The 21,161-nt window shown below is 37.4% G+C and overlaps 1 protein-coding gene across 2 annotated transcripts in view; it reads left to right on the plus strand.

The window, feature by feature from the left end:
- Window positions 1-21,161, plus strand: part of sobpa (sine oculis binding protein homolog (Drosophila) a) — a 32,843-nt gene that overhangs the window by 1,216 nt on the left and 10,466 nt on the right. Inside the window, exons 2-5 of one of the 2 annotated variants that reach the window (XM_087780240.1) lie at window positions 6,668-6,788; window positions 7,716-7,928; window positions 11,964-12,115; window positions 13,424-13,447. In XM_087780240.1, the coding sequence (XP_087636366.1) occupies window positions 6,668-6,788; window positions 7,716-7,928; window positions 11,964-12,115; window positions 13,424-13,447 (510 nt within the window). The remainder of the gene's footprint in view (window positions 1-6,667; window positions 6,789-7,715; window positions 7,929-11,963; window positions 12,116-13,423; window positions 13,448-21,161) is intronic. The other variant, XM_087780241.1, reaches the window with a different exon arrangement.

Here is a 21,161-nt window from a genome sequence, read left to right on the forward strand (position 1 = left end):
ATGCTTCCATTTAACCAGTGAACAAGAGTAAAATTGAGCTCCAAGGAAAAACAACCATTTTCCTTAAAAATGTTCTTTGTTGAATAATCCAAAAACCGCGAATCAAAACCTCTTTATTTAAACCCTTTGTGTGTCGGATTTCACTTTATCTCTTTAAGTTTTTATAATTGAAGTTTGGAACCTTAATGTCGGCCAAATTATAGTCGCTTTACTTTTTTGTTGTGGTTTGTTTTATTAATTTAACAAATTTTTTAAAAGATTGGTTTCGGGTCCATTTGAGGTCCTTGTACAGAAAAAGGTGCTAAAATGTTAAATGTCTGCCAATGGAATTCAGAATTCCAACCAAATTCATGGTCTCAACTTCACCTTCTTCACACCAGTGCTTCCGCTATTGTTTGAAATAAACCAAGCACAGGTCTTATCTTATCTTAAACACGTCTCACCAGTGATAGCGGATAACATTTGCGTGATTCTCCTGCAAATTCGGTGGTAGAGTATTGAAAAACTACAGCTTAAGCCGGAGGGGATTTGTATCAGCGATGCTGTGGAGCCTGGAATCTTCGTCAATACCAGGGGAAGCAGAACGGAGCAGATGCGGTTAAGGTGTCAAAACACTTATTCAAAGGCCAAACAAGTTCGATTGCAGCTCGGTGGGCGACCACGAGGTGTTTGCTCTTCTGTGCGCTCACACACACACACACACACAGACGCTGTTGATCTAAAGCAGTCAAATATACTTTATATTTTACTGCCTTTATTAAATATTTATGATTACAGAAGCATATGATATTTTATTTATTGAGCAACCTAAATCTTAAATTAAATCTTAATTTTTTTTGCTCTACCGTGCAACTCAAAGGAGGTGATTTATAATTTAATTTTATAGTATTGTTATTGTTTTATTCATTTTACATCATCTTCTTAGTGTAGTTTTTTCGATCTGCGTGGGTTTCAAAGAAGTCTTTGGAGGTTTTATTTGGAGTTTGCTGAGTTTTACAGTTTCTAAATCCATGTCTCAAATCTTCCTAGTTAGTTCAGGAGATACTCAAGGTAGAGCCATTGCTCCTCCAACAGAATCCAGTTGAGGTCGCCTGTTATCTTCTCAGGATGTCCTATCAGGTGATCTGGAAGAGCCTCCATAAGCGCTAGAGGAGATTTCTTGGGGGGGAGAAAAGTCTGGGACTTCCTACTTTATCCTTGGATAAGCAGTAGAAAACGGATCAATGGATGGATGGGTTTCAATTGTCTTCTTCGGTTTAGCTGTATCCACTGTATTTGAGTGAATAATCAGTTTAGCCGTCGGTTTTATAGCTGCTTCGAGAACTGAAAAGGGTCCCGAACTTTCCAGGGTGTCCCTTGCCAACTCAGTAAGTCGAATTGACAGGATCTTAAAGGGTTCATTTTGAGAAAAATAAAGTAAACAAAGAACTAGTAGGTTAACAAAGTAAGCAACGATTTAAATACATTTAATAAAGTGTAAAAGTTTTATCGATTAGATCATGAGGATTAATATCGTAAAGCACACTTTTATTGCACCAACAATGTGCCCTTGTGAGTAATCACACACCAAACAGTCCGACAGTGTTTCCTTCATCTGGCTTCCCTAATGTGTGCCACGGTAAAATAAGCCCGTTGAGCAGCGGCGGTGGGCATGGATGAGACCGGAGAAGTGGGAGGACTCAGGATCAGGGGCAGAAAGGAATGTATCCAGCGTCGGACTGAGCTGTAAAAAAAAAAAAATGTAACCCGAGCGTCCAGGCTGGATCAGATATCAAGGAAAGTAGATGGAAATGAAAGCAGAGGAGGAGAGTGGGAGCAGGGGAGTGGAAAAGTGGAGACCGAAGGGGGGAGAGAAAGGGGGGGAGCTGGAATGGGAAACTTGGCGTTTGGATTCGGGAATTTTATCAGGGTGTTCTGTGACCTGCTCTGGTTTCTGCCCGCAAGGTATCCGATTCCAGGCATCACCACAAGACCAACTGGCCCTCAAGGTCTTGTTCGAAGAAAACAAGGAGGCCAACAGTTCACATACCATAATACAACATTTAAAAAATGAAATAAAATAGTTGTCAAGCTACAGTAATGTACAGGTTACTGACCTTTTAGTTAATCTATAAATAATTTTATTTTTTACATTGTGTCATTCGGATTTACTGAGATTTTTTTGTTCTTTGGGAAGAATTTTAATCAAACTTGTATTTTTCCACAGTAAATTGGAGACGGAGAGATGAGACAACAAAGTAGGGTGAATGCTTATCAAAATCCTAAATCAAAGAAAACAGCTTAAATCCGTGTTAATAGCCTTTAATGGAAGCAGATTAGTTTACCAGTGTGTCCATTATCACTCCTCCCGTGCTAGAAGAGCACTTCTCCACAAGAGTGAGGGATTACACACTAGATACCGAAAGCCTGTTTTGACTTTCACTCACAAAGGTACTTCCATTTCTAATATAATTTGATTTAATTCGATTAGTTTAACCTTTCACGTATAGATTTAGAGGATCTTTTTGACCTTAACAGCTCCCGCGAGTGCTTTTAACTTGAAACACTGTCTTGTTTTATGAGAAACGACAGCTTAGTTGTTCATAAAAACCTTATTGTAGGCTTTATACGGGTTGTAAATAGTTGTTTGGATCTACAGCCTGCTATGCTACATAAACAAGCTACTGTGATGCTAACCAGGTCAAAGCCTTTACCCGAATCTAAAAAAAAAACTAAGTAAAAGCTCTTCTTTGTAAAAATTAATATTACTATCCCTGAAATCATGGTAAGTTAATGTGCATTCATATTTTCAGTTTAAAATACTGTATTTTTTTGTCTGAACATACCAAAGTTTAGCTTAGCGCACTTAGCTTAGCTTAGCATTACTTGTCTTTTATGTTATATTGTTTTTCTGGAATTTACATGTTATAGTTTCAGCAGGTTCTAGGGTTTAATTTAACTCTATATTGTTAAGTACAGTTTTCTAACTGAGTAGTTAAATCTTGTTTGTTTCAAATTGTAACATTTAATGAAGAAAGACCAGATTAGAAATGCTAAGCTATGGTTAGCATAGGTTACAGTGGTGTTATTTGTATACAATTTAAAAGAATGATAAATATAATATTTCTTCCATTCTATCAAAGAAAACCTTTGTTCAACATGCTACACAGGTTTGGTATGTGTTCATACTTGTATTGTGTTTATCTCAGCCTTAAATAACTAAATATACCTGAATTCTTTTCTATAAATACATCTTTTACAAAGTAGACATCGGAGACATCTTAAAATAGAGAAATAGATCATCTTTATTTGTCATCATATTGAGAAAAATATTAAGCTTTCAACTCACGGTGTCATTAAAGCAAGAACATTCATATTAATGTCCAATTATCTTGCCATTATATGACCACCAAATGTTGCGGTTTCTGCGCCAGAAAGTCCCAAATCCGCAGGAATAAAAAAAAAGACGATCAACCCAGATCTGTTGACAAACTGTTCAACTTCATACCGCCGGTGAAAGCCATCGTCGGCCTTCATCTCCTCGGCGAGAGCCGTAGTCGCTGCTTTGATGAGCTGCCAACCGGGATTAGATTCCACTCTTAATAATACTCCCACTTTCTCAAAGTAGCGGGTGACACAGGGGACAGGATGGTAGAAACACTGAGACTCTGTTTCTCCTGTTCGTTTACTTTGCGTCGAGTTTATGTCATGCACTGATATCCTTGTCAGAACGTCAGGTCCATGTTGTTTATTGGTTCATATCTATCTGATTTTGATTTCACTATATTTCTGATACATGATCGGATAATTCTGTTGTCGCCTTCTAGATAAAAACTTGACTTCCGTCACAAATACAGACAACTTGGATATGAAGTGCATTCCCGGTCGAAGACGAGTCCGAAGCCTTCTGGTAAACAGCGATGTGAACTTTGACCTCAACCTTGGCGCTCGCTTCGACCGCAGCGATATTCCGTATCAGACGGATCGATGCATCCTGTCACTTCTTGTTAATGACGCCTAAGAAGATAATGTGACCAGTTAAGACATTACTCCGATGACTACACTAATAATTCTCAATAATACTCAAATTAATAACCTTTAAATAGCTTTACTCGGTTAATACAAAAATTGGGATTCCTTTTTTTCAGAAATTAAATAAAAGAACGGTCGTCATCTCATCGAAAGAAGTAAAAACATTTCATCAAATTAACCGATTATTGCTTTAATTCGATGTTTTATTTAGCAGCAAGAGACAAATCTGCGATCTCAGTGATAATCATAGTGAATCAAGTGTCATTGGTTGTTGGTCACTGAAAGTCAGACTGAAAAAAATAAGTGTTTTTAAATCGTATGGAGAAGATAAGGAAGGTGATCCAGTGCTTAACATTTGGATTTTCCCTTCCCTAGAGGAAGAATCTGAAGCTTGTACAGAATACTAAGACACAACTTCAGTCGCTGTCCTGCATAATACAATACATAAAAAAAAGTTTTGTTTTTTTTTATCACTGAATTTGTAGTTTGTCATCTGGACTTTATGTTGGGAAGGAAGTTGTCAGAGCAGGAAACCATTATTTATGAGTTTTGGAGATGATTCTCATCCGTTACGATCCATTTTATTAAACTGGACGACAAGAATTTATTCAATCTGACCCTTTACCATGAGTTTGTAATTCCAAAACGACAAAATAAAGATGTATTCGATAGTATTCATTAAAACTAGTGGACACTGTATCGATATTCAATAGCAATGTATTGATATAAAAGACAAAACCTTTCAAATTTAATTTAAAGTTATTTTATGGATTATATTTCAATAGTGTTTGTATAAAAGACAATCGTTTGATGTTTTATTTTAAAATTAACACTCAAATATTCACAGTGTTTATTCATTTGTGTGCTGCAAATAAACCTCTAGCCACTAGATGGCAACATTCGTCATTTCCTCAGTGCCAAAGTAACAACGAAACCGGCGAAAAAAGAAAGTATACACCGGGCTCCAGCAGCTTTGAAAGCTGAAAGATGTTTGGACTCATTTTGACTTTAAAACAAAGTTTAGAGTTATATCGTGATACATATCGTATCGCCCGATTCTAGCCAATACACAGCCATAATATTTACGCCTAATATTTAAGTTGCTTTAGTTACATCTCAAACAATAATCAATCTTGACACACAAATATAGAGTCTCAGAGAATCAAACATGAATAAAAATGACTTGAATTTTTAAGTTGAACCTGAAAGAAACTGACAACCAGTGAAGAGATTTAAGGATCGGTGGAAATGTGAGTTCTTCTACTAGAGCAGGTCACGTTTGCATTTTTTTTGGAATGTCAGTTGTTTGTCTCGGTGTTGTCTTGACCTTTTAAGTATATATTTTATCAGGTATTGTTTTGATTGTTTAAACGCTTTGTGACCCTGGTTTAGAAAAGCGATCTACAAATATAAATGACTTACTTACTCATGTAACGCCTCTGAACGGTGGCCTTCAATATGCATCTTTAAAAATTAGCATTACAAGTAAAACAGCTGTAGCCCGGATCTCATTCCTCATGTTCCGTTCATAATCCGAAAAACCTCATTTTGCGCCGAAACACTTGAGCTCAATTGCCAGCCATAGTTTTTTCGACAGGAGTCGTCTTCAGGATGACATTTAAACCGACTTGATAGCGAGTAAAGTGGCTGACAGCTGCCACCACAAAGAGATAATGCACCAAGAAAAAGGAGAGTCTGCTTTAAAATAATAGACTCATTTGTGTCTGGCGGGCTCGACGCCAGCGACAAGAAAAGACTCGTCATTCCTGTGACAAGTGTTTGTCCTTGTGAGCTCTAATTTGACTCGGCAAGCTGTTGCCGTGTATTGATGGGGATACACTGGAAATCTGAAGTACCGGCTTGGTTTCTGCTGACGTGTGTCTCTTCAAGCTCTTATAATAAACAATAAGTACAAGGTTAGGGTCAAAAATGGCTCTGGGGCCCAAATGACCCTTCTTCCAAACCAAAATAACCACATAAAACTTGATTTTCCTGTTTGTCGTGATGGTTCTCAGATGTTTTTATTACTAATATCACAGGTACTTTTTATTACCAGGTCAAGTCTTGGTTGCTTTGAGACCCTAGATATACAGGATCTCAATCTCAGGGGCCAAATCTGGGCCCGCCTAGTCTTTTATATGGCTCACAAAATTCATGTTTATGTTCCTTCTTGCTGAGGATGAAGATTCCCATTTTAAATCGAAGTCACAGGTCTTGAAAGCTCTAAAAAGTATTGAATATTAAAAGATGTATTCAGACTTTGAAAGGTCTGGAATTTGCCGTTAACATAATTTACAGAACATTATATATATAGAAATTCAATAAAATGTATGACAAAAAGAGAAAAAAAATCCCAATGCAAAGTTAATTAAAAGTAAAAAGAATAAAACCAAAATTAGATGAATGTTTTTAAGAAAAAAATATTATTTTGACTGTATTTAAAGAGAAGAGAGAGTTAGTACTGTGGGGTTAAAAAGTTACATATAGCCTACCTATATTTTTGAAAATTAATTAAAAGCTCATGCTAGTTCGTGATCGGCTTTGCTAGCAGTGTCCGTATTAGCCATAAACATTTCAACAAGAGGTTTGTCGTATGAAATATCTGGATATAATTTCAATGCCAATTGTTATTAACAATACCGTTCTTGTGTTGCAGAGCTTCGCCGAGAGCACCATGAACGAGCTGCTGGGCTGGTATGGCTACGACAAGGTGGAGCTCAGAGATTCAGACAATCTGGACATCGGAGAGACGGCTCAGCATATCTCTGTTCTTAAAGGTAATAACAGCTGTTTTCCTTGGTAAAGCACACACACACACACACACGTTACCTTGCTAGCCTAGTGGTGAAGTTAGACCAGTGGCTACTAAGTTAATGGATTAAAAAAAAAAGAGAAAACAAAAGAATGTTAATAAATACATGCACATTTCATTGTATTTAATGAGTAAATTAGGCCATAAATGCTGTGAGTTTGTTCAACGATGAGTTGTCATTAAAAAGCAGCACTTTTGTTTTCATCCTGTTAAAAGTAGGTAAAAATGGTTTAAAAAAGAAACTTTAAAGATAATTTAATCTTGTTAAATGTATACAACCATGTGGGGGCGAAATATCGCAATATATTTCCCCACAAAACTGTATCAATAGCCGACAGCACTTCGCGTGTTACCGTAGTTCTTTTATGGTATAGTTTAATAAAGTGTGTGTAAAATAAAATAATACAATTACAATTTTTTTTACTTATTTTTTTTAAATTTACAATTAGTATAAAAATTCTATACTATACATGCAGTGTTCATTTTTGTGTTGCTATTATTATTTCGGCCGCTGAATGGCAGCAGTCATGCGATGACTAAGGACGAGAGGATACAGTCGACTCAAGCAGCTTTTTAAGCCGATTCCTTGGTTTTGAAACAAATTAAATCTGTTGCGACTTCAAGAGTCATGTGGTCGGTAAATTCTGCAAGACCAGAGCCAAGTACTCGACAATACTACAAATAAAACCTACAGTACTACAGTATCGCAACATATCATATCGCTGCCCTTGTATCGTGATACGTATTTTTGTCAATACACACCCGTAAATATATATATTTAATAACAAATAATTGTAAATGTGTGTTCATTTTCTAATGGAAACGAAGTGAAAGCTGCTCTCACACTAGCTAATACCGCGGGTCACTCTTTTGTTCACGTCTTGTTTTACAGAAAACATGCTGCCAAAACTCTCGGCTGCATCGGAGGGCGGCGATGGCTCCCCGGACGACCGGGCCAACAGCTCCCACTCTCTGCCAGCGTCCAGGAACGGTCACAGCGAGGCCTACATCGCAGCCTCCACCTCTATACCTGGCAACAAGGAGCATGGCAACCCGCCCATCGCCGTCCCTATGATCCCCCCGCCGCTGATCAAGCCCCCTGCTGGTAGGAACCACGAACTACACAACGTTGCGGATAAGATATGAACACGTTCGGTTATTTAGAAGGAAATATTAAGGTGATGTGGAAGACAAGATCTGACTTCTATAGGAAGTGTCTCGGGGGCACTAATGAGCAGCTCTACCTGCTGTACACCTTCTCTCCTCCACCTGCTCGAGTGTCAGCATCACTCCATCACCCCTCAGAGGAAATGTCAGTGTTCCTCAGACAGTGGGCTTCATTATCCCCCGGCGTGTGCCATGGTACGCCCCGGTGACTGGAGCGAGCCGTCTTGGCACCGTCCACAAAAAAGCAACCCCCGACTGGATCTCACTTAGGCGGAGAAACCAGATGGTCGTGGTCCTACTTAAAGGCCCCCCGGTACAAGACCCACCACCACCACGTGCCCACCGCCACCTCGTCCACCAGTGAATTATTCATGTGCCCCGCCGAGCTGACAAAAGGTAGCAGGTACACGGGATGATGGTGGCATTTAGCGGGTCCGCCTGATAATTGTGTTGCTTCGTGCAGATGTCTGAGGGGGTGGTCTCGTCCCATTGTGCGAGACCGAAGACTTGCACTTTCAAAATGCATTTGTCTTGGATTGTGAGGCTTCAAATATGCCCTTAACCATGAGAATACGTCATTGTTCTAGTCCGGTTTCCATTCCAGGAACATTTATTTTGAAAAATATTTCTAGAATTGAAAGAATGAATATGTCTTTATACGACTCAGAAACTGTGAGTTGTTTCGTCATGATGTCTTAGCAACAGACTCCTGTACTATTTTAAGAAATTTAGATTCTACAAATCTATATTTAAGTAACAGCTGAGAAAATCTCACTATTGCTTAGACTAAAATAAGTTGAGATATTCCTTTATTTGTCCCACAAAATATGAGCCACAGAATAATAACTTTTTTTTTCTTGGCTTAACCCTAACCCTAACCCTAACCCTATCCCCATCCCTAGCCCTAGCCCTAACCCTAACCCTAACCCTAGCCCTAGCCCTAGCCCTAGCCCTAACCCTAAACCTAACCCTATCCCCATCCCCATCCCAAGCCCTAGCCCTAGCCCTAGCCCTAGCCCTAGCCCTAGCCCTAGCCCTAGCCCTAGCCCTAGCCCTAGCCCCTTACCCTAACCCTAACCCCTAACAGCAGTCAAAGTGAAGTGGACTGAAGTGGAAAAAACCCTCTAGACCAGACTAAAACCAAAATATATAACAGTTTTTTACAGCAGCAAGTTCCCAGAAGAGAAAGATGGAACATAAATACCTATTTGAATAAAAACACACATATTAATATAATGAAATAATAATAACAAAACAACATAATAATTATATTTATTTACCATTAATTAAGTGATTTTAATTAATAATTAAAATCATATGATACAAAGTGTTATGACCAGATAATCAATTAATAAAAGTGCCAACATTTTTATATTGGAATTATCAAGGTGACCCAAAAGTCTCTAAACCAATGTGTTTGTAATATCCCTTGTGTTGTCTCTGGGTCAAGGTGAATTTGTCTAGGGCCACTGGGTCACTTTGCCCAAGAGGAAACACAAGAGATAATTTAAAAATGTTTGTTTTGGGGCCTTCGGGTCACTTTGACCCTGAGATAACACAAGGGTTAAAAGGTTACGAGTTAAAATATATTAAATAGAATATTTTCAAAATAAATATATTTTAAAATAAATATATTTCCAATTGCTTTTATATTTGACCATTCAAAAAAAAAAACTGTAGCTTATTTAGCTTTATTTTATGACTTTGCTTTTTTGTATTTGATTCAATTTTGTTGCTGTAAGATAATATATAAAGTATATTGCCTTAAATTAAATGAATGAAAACATATATCATTTGCAACTGAACAAAAGTTGTTGTTTTTTACTTGTGATTTGTGTTTTCCCATCAAAAATAAACCTTCTTTATTTTTCTTGGCTTAACCCTAACCCTAACCCTAACCCTAACCCTAACCCTAACCCTAACCCTAACCCTAACCCTAACCCTATCCCCATCCCCATCCCTAGCCCTAGCCCTAACCCTAGCCCTAGCCCTAGCCCTAATCCTAACCCTAAACCTATCCCCATCCCTAGCCGTAGCCGTAGCCCTAGCCCTAGCCCTAGCCCTAGCCCTAGCCATAGCCCTAGCCCTAGCCCTAGCCCTAGCCCTAGCCCTAGCCCTAGCCCTAGCCCTAGCCCTAGCCCTAACCCCTAACAGCAGTCAAAGTGAAGTGGACTGAAGTGGAAAAAACCCAAAATATATAACATTGAATGCTTTATTAAAAGTCAGTACCTTCCTGTAAGCATTCCATTTCACGTCCAGATAAATGAGTTTAAAAAAGGATCAGAGGATTATGGCTACATAAAATATGCATATTGGGTTCACCGCTCCGTCTCCGGCTCTCTGGGGAGTCATTCTCTTAATTGTGGGTTAGTCTTTATTGAAAATCCGACGGCCCCGTAGCTCCATTAATCCCAACAAAAGGTGAAAATCCTGACCAGCGTGTGATGGAAAGGTGATTGGGGCTAAAAAAGACTAATGGCTCTGTATTTTTTTTTTTTGTGCTATTCCACCCTCACACTCGCACAGTGCTAATACGATAACTGCGAGACGCAGGAGTTGGATCTCGGAGGATTCCTTCGCCGCAGCACTAAAAGCTTGTAGCTCATCAGCAGCCGTCACACTTTACCACAGAAGAGGGAATTCAGTGTCATGGCGGGCGTGTTAAATTAATTTGTTGCCTCGTGCTGACCACACAGCAGCGGCGGCGCAGCGTCATAGAGCCGGAGTCCACATCATAGATCGCTTTCTTCATCCATTTGTATTATTTTCTTCTTTTTAAATGTTTTAGAAAAATGATCACAATTCACTGGATGAAAATAAACCCGCCAACATTGGATCAATGGAAACAGAAGCTAAAGCATGTTTACCAGATGGTTAAAAAAAATGACTGACCGACTGCAACTTTAAGTCCCTTTGTTTTGAAAGAAGATGGTCCCATGTCGTTCATTATTACGGCCAACAACTGGTTGGTTGGTGAGCAATTGCTGTTGCAATAGCAGTGTAATACAGTTGTGATTTGTTTTTGTGGATTTGTTCTACTTCTCTTCCTCTTCACCCTTTCTTTTGTTTCAGTTCTGAAGAATTAAAAGTATAATTGAGATGCCCAATCTGAATACAGATACTGTCGAACTCAATGTTTAGCTCTATCTTAATTTTGTCATGAACCGATCAGAACAGGAGACCCAAATGCGGAAGTGTCAATAATCCTCGGAGGAACAGTTCAGAATAAAAGTCTTTTAATAATCCCAACGGTCGGAAAGGAGCTCGGGACGGAGGCAGGGCACGGCTGGAGATCGGGGTCTCGAACAGCAACTAAAAAAAAAAGGACAAAAAGACTCACGTGAGCAACTTAAAGAGCTGACAACGTCAGGGGTTTCCAAGGGATAGATCATTCAGTATTTCAAAAGCGCGGAGCGAGATCAGAGATGCCAACCTGATCAGGAAACTGAATACTCTGGTGAGTTCTTCCGGGTAGGGGTGCTCCTTATCAATAGGAAGAACACGCCATACAATCATCCCCAGCCGCGCACCTGCCAGCGTCTGTCAAAAAAAAACACAGAACACGTACCAAACGGAAACACAACTTCGAAATAAAACAGGAAGGAACATAAACATGACAAATTTGTCTCAAGGTAAAGGTTGTTGATGGGTTTTTTTGTTTTTGTGTTTTTTTTGTTGTTTTTATTTTATTTATTTTATTTATTTTATTTATTTTATTTATTTTATTTATTTAATTTATTTAATTTATTTAATTTATTTTATTTATTTAATTTATTTTATTTATTTATTTTTCTTTCGTTTGATTTGCCTTTGTATTACTGTGTTTCTTATATCTACCTGATGGGTGACTTGAATAGGAGTACCTTATTGTATGTATACTACATACTATGGATATGTCATCTATGATTGATGTGAAGTTAAAAAACCCCAAAAAAAACATGTTTTAGTTGAATTTTTCTTTGTTTATTTTCAGACGAGGACGGCACGAACGTGCAGATCATGTGCGCCTGGTGCCAGAAGGTCGGCGTCAAGCGCTACTCTCTGAGCATGGGCAGCGAGCTGAAGAGCTTCTGCAGCGAGAAGTGTTTCGCCGCCTGTCGCAGAGCCTACTTCAAGAGGAACAAGGTATTAAAACGGAAACAAGCTTCTCTTTTCTCACAACCCCAAATAAATCCACAGGACACACGTCCTCTGAGTTAACAACGCATGTCGACACATATTGAATTATTATTATTCCTTTTATTATACTATACGTCCACTATTTATCACTAAAAACAACATGAACTAAAAATAGTTAATGGTTGTTTGAAGTCGATTTGCTTGAAGTCAACTCTAACAATTCCTCGCGCGAATCTATTTCTTATATTTGACCATATTTCAGATAAAAGTATTACTTCCATCACCACATTATATTTCTATTTTTTTCAGTTTAATTTCTCTTTTGTCTTCCCTCACATCGCAAATGAATTTTAAAGACACACACACACACACACACACACACACACACACACACACACACACACACACACACACACCCACACACACACACACCCACACACACACCCACACACACCCACACCCACCCACACCCACACACACACACACCCACACACACCCACACCCACACCCACACCCACACACACACACACACACACACACACACACACACACACACAAGTTGATCTCTTCTGTACCAGGTTTAAACATTGGTTGCTAGCAAAGCGTCCTTTTAGCATTTGTTAGCGTAGCACATTAGCTTCATCTCACAAGGTCATAATTTAATCTCTGTTTTATTCTTTATGTATTATTGTTTTTTTTATTTTCGTTCCCACAAAAAATAGTTTATTTTTGGGCCTTTATAAACATTTTATAAGGGGTGTATTGGCAAGAATCTACCGATATGATACGTATCACGATACAGAAACAATAATACAATATATTGCGATATATTGCGATACTGTATGAACAAGGATATATTTGTAGTATTGTCCGAGTCCACGTGACTCTTGACGAAGTCGTGGTTTTTTTCAAACCAAAATATGACTAAACATCAGCTTTAGTGGCTGTTGGAGTCGACTGTATCCTCTCGTCCTCAGTCACGGCCGGATTTCATTGTTCCTTTAGCTGCAGACAACGCAATTACTGATGCCATCTAGAGGACATAAATATATTTGCAACACATGGATAAATATTTGCATTTTAATTTCACTTTTAAAAAATAGAATAATGTCATTTTGAACTATACAAGTTAAGTTTGTGGTTAAAAATAAAGATTTGATCGTATCGATATCGATATTTTCTGACACCTCTATTTATTGATGACACCCCCCTTAATAAAATTTGAAGCCGGCTGCTTTTTATGGTTTACTTCTGTGTCCGACTGTCCCGCTGATGACTGAAGTTAAACAATCTCCTTTCTCTTTTGTACCAAAGCTGGGATATGTAAGGAGTTACACTGTGAGTATGATCCTCTCCTGCTTGTCTGTCAGTCATCCAAACATTCTCACTCGATACGAGGCAGGATCAGGGTAGCCGAGCACCAGTCTTCTCCTCACACCTCCTCCTCGACACACTCGTACCCCCCGCACAGCATGAGAATCCAGCTGAGTCTTCTTGCTCATAGTGTGTTGATCATTTCCAGCCTTTAACTGGCAGCTCATTGACTTCTATAGCTCATGTTTTTTTATCCTTGTGTCATCGTGCTGAATGTTGAACTGAAGGCTCGGTGACGTCCCGGATGGTGGTTCACCGAGCAGAGCTTTTGTGCTTCGAAACAGCATAAGTATCAGTGTTGAGTTCCTTTAATATCTATTTAATCACACATGAGGTCAGCAGTAGAGACTTAAACACTTAAAATAAGTTTTATTAGGTTAGTTTGTTTTGTTAAATAGAACCACTCAAACAAAATGTTCAATTGTTTCCAAGATAAGTTTAAAGAAATGTGTAAACATTATAATATTGTTTTTATTTTATATAGTATTTGCATATAAAATGAAAATACAAACATCTGTCTTATTGTAAACATTCGCACCTTACATTCTGGCACCAACAAAATACATCCAAATACATATTGTTATAATATAATATGATATAATATGATATAATATAATATAATATAATATAATATAATATAATATAATATAATATAATATAATATAATATAATATAATATAATATAATATAATGTAATGTAATGTAATGTAACATAACATAACATAACATAACATAACATACTATACTATACTATACTATACTATACTATACTATAACATAACATAACATAACATAACATAACATAACACAATATAATATAATATAATATAATATAATATAATATAATATAATATAATATAATATAATATAATATAATATAATATAATATAATATTATATAATATAATATTATATAATATAATATAATATAATATAACATAACATAACATAACATAACATAACATAACATAATATAATATTATATACTATACTATACTATACTATACTATACTATACTATACTATACTATACTATACTATAATATAATATAATATAATATAATATAATAGTTTATAAAATAATTAGTTTTTTATTAATGTACTCTTCATTTAAAGCTATGATATTAGTTATGATAGCTAAGATATTGAGCTAAATAAATATATTGTTGTCGATAAGAATAAAGTTGTATTCAGTTAATTAAATCACTAAAAAATACAAATACAAATAAACAAACAGAAAGAAAATAAATGTGTCTATTTATCATACCACATATTTAATTATTTATAATTAAATATCTTTTTTTAATGTTACATATTATCTAGAAATATTAATAAGTTATTGCTATTATTTGTATTTAGGACAAAAGTTATATTCTTGTACTGTGACAATGGTTCACGACCCCATGTAAATATTTAGAACATATATACTATAATATGTGTGTGAGCTGGTAGGAAAGTGTGTGAGTCAGTCTGACTAGTTGTTAAAAGTTATCCCCACACATTACTGCACCTCACGAGCAAAGCGAGCTTCAGGCTCCGACAACTGGATGTTTCCCACCATGTTCCAGTGGAACAGAAAGAGCAGGAAAACCCTTCAATAGAAGCCAGAATCCACTCTTCTCTCCGTGGCTCGTACAGTAAGAGCGTTCGTGTAAGCGATACCCACATGTTTGGCTCCTGCTGCGCCCACAACCTTGGCCACAACAACACTCGCCTGAAGCCATCCTTCCTCACGATCGCGGGCAGGATGAGTCTTGAGTCGTCAGATAGGTGCATAGAAACGTAGGAGGGTTTGTATCTCTTTATCAATGTCTGTGGCGTTATGTTGCATCTCTTCAGCAGCAGGAAACCTAATCTCCTCTCGGGGTGACTGGAGCTGACTTTCTCACAGCTCTGCTGAGGATTGAAAGAAACAATTAATCTTTAAATTTAAACTCTTAAAGAGGTACAAATGCTTTTCTAGCATTTGATCAGGTCATTGTCAAGTAGCTGGATTGGTTTAATTAATTGGTGCACTTTTACAAATAATTCTATTAGGTTAGTTGAGTGTAATACATTAAATTAATATAGCCATTTAATATTATTTTTAAACTCTTACTTTATGCAATCAATTTTGCAAAAACTCACCATAATACGTTTAATTAAATACAACTTTTTTTGTATACATATATATACTTTATATCAGGTTCAAAGCCATTAAAATGTTAAATATTGTTTTTTAAAATTCAAGCTAGTAGGGAAAATACCAAATGCTAACATGATTCTTTTTATTATTTCAAAATAAGGGAATAAGGCGGAAATAAATGAGTCCGTTTGGATTTCTTTCCAAAAGAGGGGAGTAGTGAGCTCAGGTATCCATCAGAGACTTTAAGAGCAACTACACTAATAATTGGTCTAAAACACGCTTAGGGTAGTATTTGGAAGTTAAAACTGTGTTTCTATTTGGAATAATAATGATCTTTTCCTCTTTTCTTTTTTTTCAAATTTTGACATTTATTATAACAACTTCATTTTCACACAACAAGGCATGTTAGTTTTGAGTTCTTTTTTTTAACTTAAGTTAAATGATACACAAAAAAAACAATTGATTAACTTAATCCAATTTTTTTTTTACATGGAATGTAAGACAATAATAATTTAATTTAAATTGTGATAAAAGACAACTTACAGATATTATTTTCTATGGCAGACTAGTTCTTGCAATGATATACACACTCTGGCTGAGGAACAACTTGTTTTTTTCAACGACTTGAGGAGCATATATCACATAACTATTACACAACAAAATGAATCAATTCAAGCGACAACTTTCTTTGCAGATATTTTTTTTTTCTAGTCTCTGACTCAACTCTTTAAACAAGTTTTTTTTCTTACTCTAATATTTTCAGTTTGGTCGTAGTGAGATCCTGGAAGCCTGAGGAGCAGCATTTAAATCAAACAAACATTGTTGTCGTCGACATAAACACCGACCGGTCAACACTCTTAAGATGAGATTCTTTAACTCCCCGCTTCTTGGCTTCAACTGTCAGTCGCCCCCCCGCCCACTGCTTCCCCGTCCCGGGAGACTCCCAGACCTCCATCAGTGTCTTTCCCCAGGAGCTCCCTCCAGGCGTGAGGGGGCAGAGTGCCGCTTCATGTCAGCCCAGAAATGTCACATCACCTCAAACGCACACTGCTCCCGTCAAGCTCCCTGCACCCCGACACACCCCGCCATTTGCCTTTGCATCTCGACGCCGACAAAAACCAATAAGAGGAAAGCGTGTGTGTGTTTAAGCCGCGAGAGCTTGTGCGTGATGAGGTGTGTAATGTGTCGAGATGCTGTTGTGTGGTAGGCTCTCGCCGGTGGTGAGGAAGCCCCGGGGCCTCCCTGACTTCGCTTCGGGGCATGAGAAGGATGGTGATTATCTCATAGCTGCCAGCCAATCGTGCGAGGATGAAGATGCGTCAAAATAACTCGCGCTCAACCTTCTTTTGTGTTGTTTTCAGAACGTTTTTTTTAACTCACGCTCTTTATTATTGAATCCCGATGCTAACATCTGCTGTTTGAAAGATTTTAAATTCACATTTTACAAGGCGGGACAAGTGTAGCCACATCTTTCAAATTGAGGAGGAACTCGTTGACATTTTCGTCATTTGGTTATTGTTTGCGTTCCAGGACAGGATCCAGATGCTCAGACGTGTGTTTGTGTGATTTTATATTTGAGGACTAAGTTTGATTTGATGAAAGTCAATTTTTATTTATTCATGATTAGTTGAATATGTTTCTGAAGATATGTTTAGATGTTCAGACCTTTTTTGTGTGTTTCTTATTTATTTTTATTAACGAGAACTAATTTGTAAAATTTAATTAAACTTTGTAGTAAGAGTAAGAGTAAGAGTAAGAGTAAGAGTAAGAGTAAGAGTAAGAGTAAGAGTAAAAGTAAGAGTAAGAGTAAGAGTAAGAGTAGAGGTAGAGTAGGAGTAGGAGAAGAAGTAATTGTATTAGTAGGACGAGGAGGAAGAGGAAGAGGAAGAGGAAGAGTAGAGGTAGGATAGTAGTAGGAGATGAAGTATGGTAGTAATAGTAGTAGGAGTAAGAGGAGGAGTAAGAGTAAGAGTAAGAGGAGGAGTAAGAGAAAGAGTAAGAGTAAGAGTAAGAGTAACAGTAAGAGTAAGAGTAAGAGTAAGAGTAAGAGTAAGAGTAAGAGTAAGAGTAAGAGTAAGAGTAGAGGTAGAGTAGGAGTAGGACAAGAAGTAATTGTATTAGTAGGATGACGAGGAAGAGTAAGAGTAAGAGTAGAGGTAGAATAGGAGTAGGATGATGAAGTATGGTAGTAATAGTAGTAGTAGTAGGAGGAGGAGTAAGAGTAAGAGTAAGAGTAAGAGTAAGAGTAAGAGTAAGAGTAAGAGTAAGAGTAAGAGTAAGAGTAAGAGTAAGAGTAAGAGTAGAGGTAGAGTAAGAGTAAGAGTAAGAGTAGAGTAAGAGTAGAGTAAGAGTAAGAGTAAGAGTAAGAGTAAGAGTAAGAGTAGAGTAAGAGTAGGAGTAAGAGTAAGAGTAAGAGTAAGAGTAAGAGTAAGAGTAGAGTAAGAGTAAGAGTAGGAGTAAGAGTAAGAGTAAGAGTAAGAGTAAGAGTAGAGTAAGAGTAGGAGTGGGAGAAGAAGTAATTGTATTAGTAGGACGAGGAGTAAGAGGAAGAGGAAGAGTAGAGGTAGAATAGGAGTAGGAGATGAAGTATGGTAGTAGTAGGAGGAGGAGGAGGAGGAGGAGTAACAGTAAGAATAAGAGTAAGAGTAAGAGTAAGAGTAAGAGTAAGAGTAAGAGTAAGAGTAAGAGTAAGAGTAAGAGTAAGAGTAAGAGTAAGAGTAAGAGTAAGAGTAAGAGTAAGAGTAAGAGTAAAAGTAAGAGTAAGAGTAAGAGTAGAGGTAGAGTAGGAGTAGGAGAAGAAGTAATTGTATTAGTAGGACCAGGAGTAAGAGGAAGAGGAAGAGTAAGAGTAAGAGTAAGAGTAAGAGTAAGAGTAAGAGTAAGAGTAAGAGTAAGAGTAAGAGTAAGAGTAAAAGTAAGAGTAAGAGTAGGAGTAGGAGAAGAAGTAATTGTATTAGTAGGACGAGGAGTAAGAGGAAGAGGAAGAGTAGAGGTAGAATAGGAGTAGGAGATGAAGTATGGTAGTAGTAGTAGTAGGAGGAGGAGGAGGAGTAACAGTAAGAATAAGAGTAAGAGTAAGAGTAAGAGTAAGAGTATAGTTAAAGTAAGAGTAAGAGTAAGAGTAAGAGTAAGAGTAAGAGTAGGAGTAAGAATAAGAGTAAGAGTAAGAGTAAGAGTAAGAGTAAGAGTAAGAGTAAGAGTAAGAGTAGGAGTAAGAATAAGAGTAAGAGTAAGAGTAAGAGTAAGAGTAAGAGTAAGAGTAAGAGTAAGAGTAAGAGTAAGAGTAGGAGTAAGAATAAGAGTAAGAGTAAGAGTAAGAGTAAGAGTAAGAGTAAGAGTAAGAGTAAAAGTAGGAGTAAGAGTAAAAGTAAGAGTAAGAGTAAGAGTAAGAGTAAGAGTAAGAGTAGAGGTAGAGTAGGAGTAGGAGAAGAAGTAATTGTATAAGTAAGAAGAAGAGTAAGAGTAAGAGTAAGAGTATAGGTAAAGTATGAGTATGAGTACTAGTAATAGTAGAAATAGGAGCTGTAGTTGTAGTAGTAGTTGTATTAGTAATGGGAGGAATAGTAGTAGGAGTTGTAGTAGGATTAGTCGTTGCAGTAGTAGTGGTAGTAGTAAGTAAGTAAGTGAGTAATATTTGTAGAGCGCTTTTCCATACCAGGGTCACATAGCGGTTTAACAATCAAAAAAATACCCAATAAAATATATACTTTAAAGGTCAAGTTAACACCGAGACCAACACAGGAGTCTCAGAAAATCAGGGAAAAGCCTGCATGAATAAAAATGTCTTTAGATGTGAAGTTGTTGTTGTAGTCGTTACAGTAGGAGTAGTAGTAGTAGTAGTAGTAGTAGTAGTAGTAGTAGTAGTGGTAGTAGTTAGTAAGTACGTTTTATTTGTAAAGCGTCTTCCACAGAAATAAGCTGGAGCTAAAAGGCATTCATGTAACAGGATCTCAAGAGGTTAAATGCTGAAGCTACAGTGTCCCACAGATGTTTTTGTGACCAGGATTGTAAAAGCCGGGCCACAGGCTGCTATGTTTGCCTTTAGACCGGAGGTTAAGCCTGGGAGACCGTCTTCACTGGAGACGAGCTCTCTTGGCAGGTGAAGTCCTCACACACCTGGATCGCCACCCTGTCCCAGATGGACGCCGAGAGATCGGGCAGCTGGTGCGTCGGCCCTCAGGGCGACGACAAGACGGGCCGTCGTCCACCTCGGTTGTTGTCGGAGCCTCAGCTGGACGGCAGCTGCAGTCTGATGGCATGATCGTGCAGAAAATCTGTCCGTCTGTCAAAGAAACCACATCCTTTATCTGCGAGCGGCTTCCTGTGCCTCGCCGGTGGTGCCAACACCTCATTAGTACAATATGCAAATCAAGTGGCGCCGGGCCAGCGGGTCAGAGCACAAACTGGAGACAGAATAATAGCACAATGGAGCGTCTTTGTGTGTGCGGCGCTTGAAATACAGTAGATTATCCATTTAGAGCGAGAAACTGTAGTTATCTTGTCGCCACGTCTCAGGTCGTTGTATTTGCTGGACTCGTATTTAAAGGTTGTGCGACACAAATTAGGGAAGTCTTGTTTGAATCTATCACTTTTAAACCCCACCATTCATGTGATAGAGAATATATACTATACAGGCATTTTATGATTTAATGTAGATACTAACATCTGCTGTTTTAAACATGTTAAATGAACATTTTGCAAGGCAGAGGGAGTGTAGCTACATGTTTTATATGGGTCTATATTTGAGGAGAAACTCATTGACATTTATTATCATTTTATTTTGACATTTTCTTTATGACATATGTTTAAGGTTTAAATATTTGAGGATTAGGTTTGATTTGACGAAAGTCAATTTTACCATTCAGAAAAGTATCCTGAATTAATTCATTATTATTTGAATATATTTCTGAAGATACATTTAAGTTTTACTTGGTTAAAATATTTAATGAAACTTTCTACAGAAACTATGCTTTGAATGTGGACATTCTTTATTATAATTATTATTATTATTGTTATTGTTTGAAGCAGTAAGAGTATGAGTATGAGTATGAGTATGAGTATGAGTATGAGTATGAGTATGAGTATGAGTATGAGTATGAGTATGAGTATGAGTATGAGTTTGAGTATGAGTTTGAGTATGAGTATGAGTATGAGTATGAGTATGAGTATGAGTATGAGTATGAGTATGAGTATGAGTATGAGTTTGAGTATGAGTTTGAGTATGAGTATGAGTATGAGTATGAGTATGAGTATGAGTATGAGTATGAGTATGAGTATGAGTCTGAGTATGAGTATGAGTATGAGTATGAGTATGAGTATGAGTAGTTGAAATAGGAGTAGGAGTAGCAGGAGTGGGAGTAGGAGTAGTTATAGTAAGAGTAGTAGTAGTAGCGGTAGTAGTAGGAGTAGTAGGGGTAGTATTAGGGAGTAGGAGCAGTAGGAGTAGGAGTAGGAGTAGTAGTAGGAGTATGATTAGTAGCATTAGTAGTAGTAGTATAAAAAAATTAGGAGTAGTACTAGTAGTAGGAGGAGGAGTATGTATAGGAGTAGTAGTA

The sequence above is a fragment of the Callionymus lyra genome, chromosome 18 (genome assembly GCF_982586985.1).
Source record: "Callionymus lyra chromosome 18, fCalLyr1.hap1.1, whole genome shotgun sequence".
Taxonomy (NCBI): Eukaryota; Metazoa; Chordata; class Actinopteri; order Syngnathiformes; family Callionymidae; genus Callionymus; species Callionymus lyra.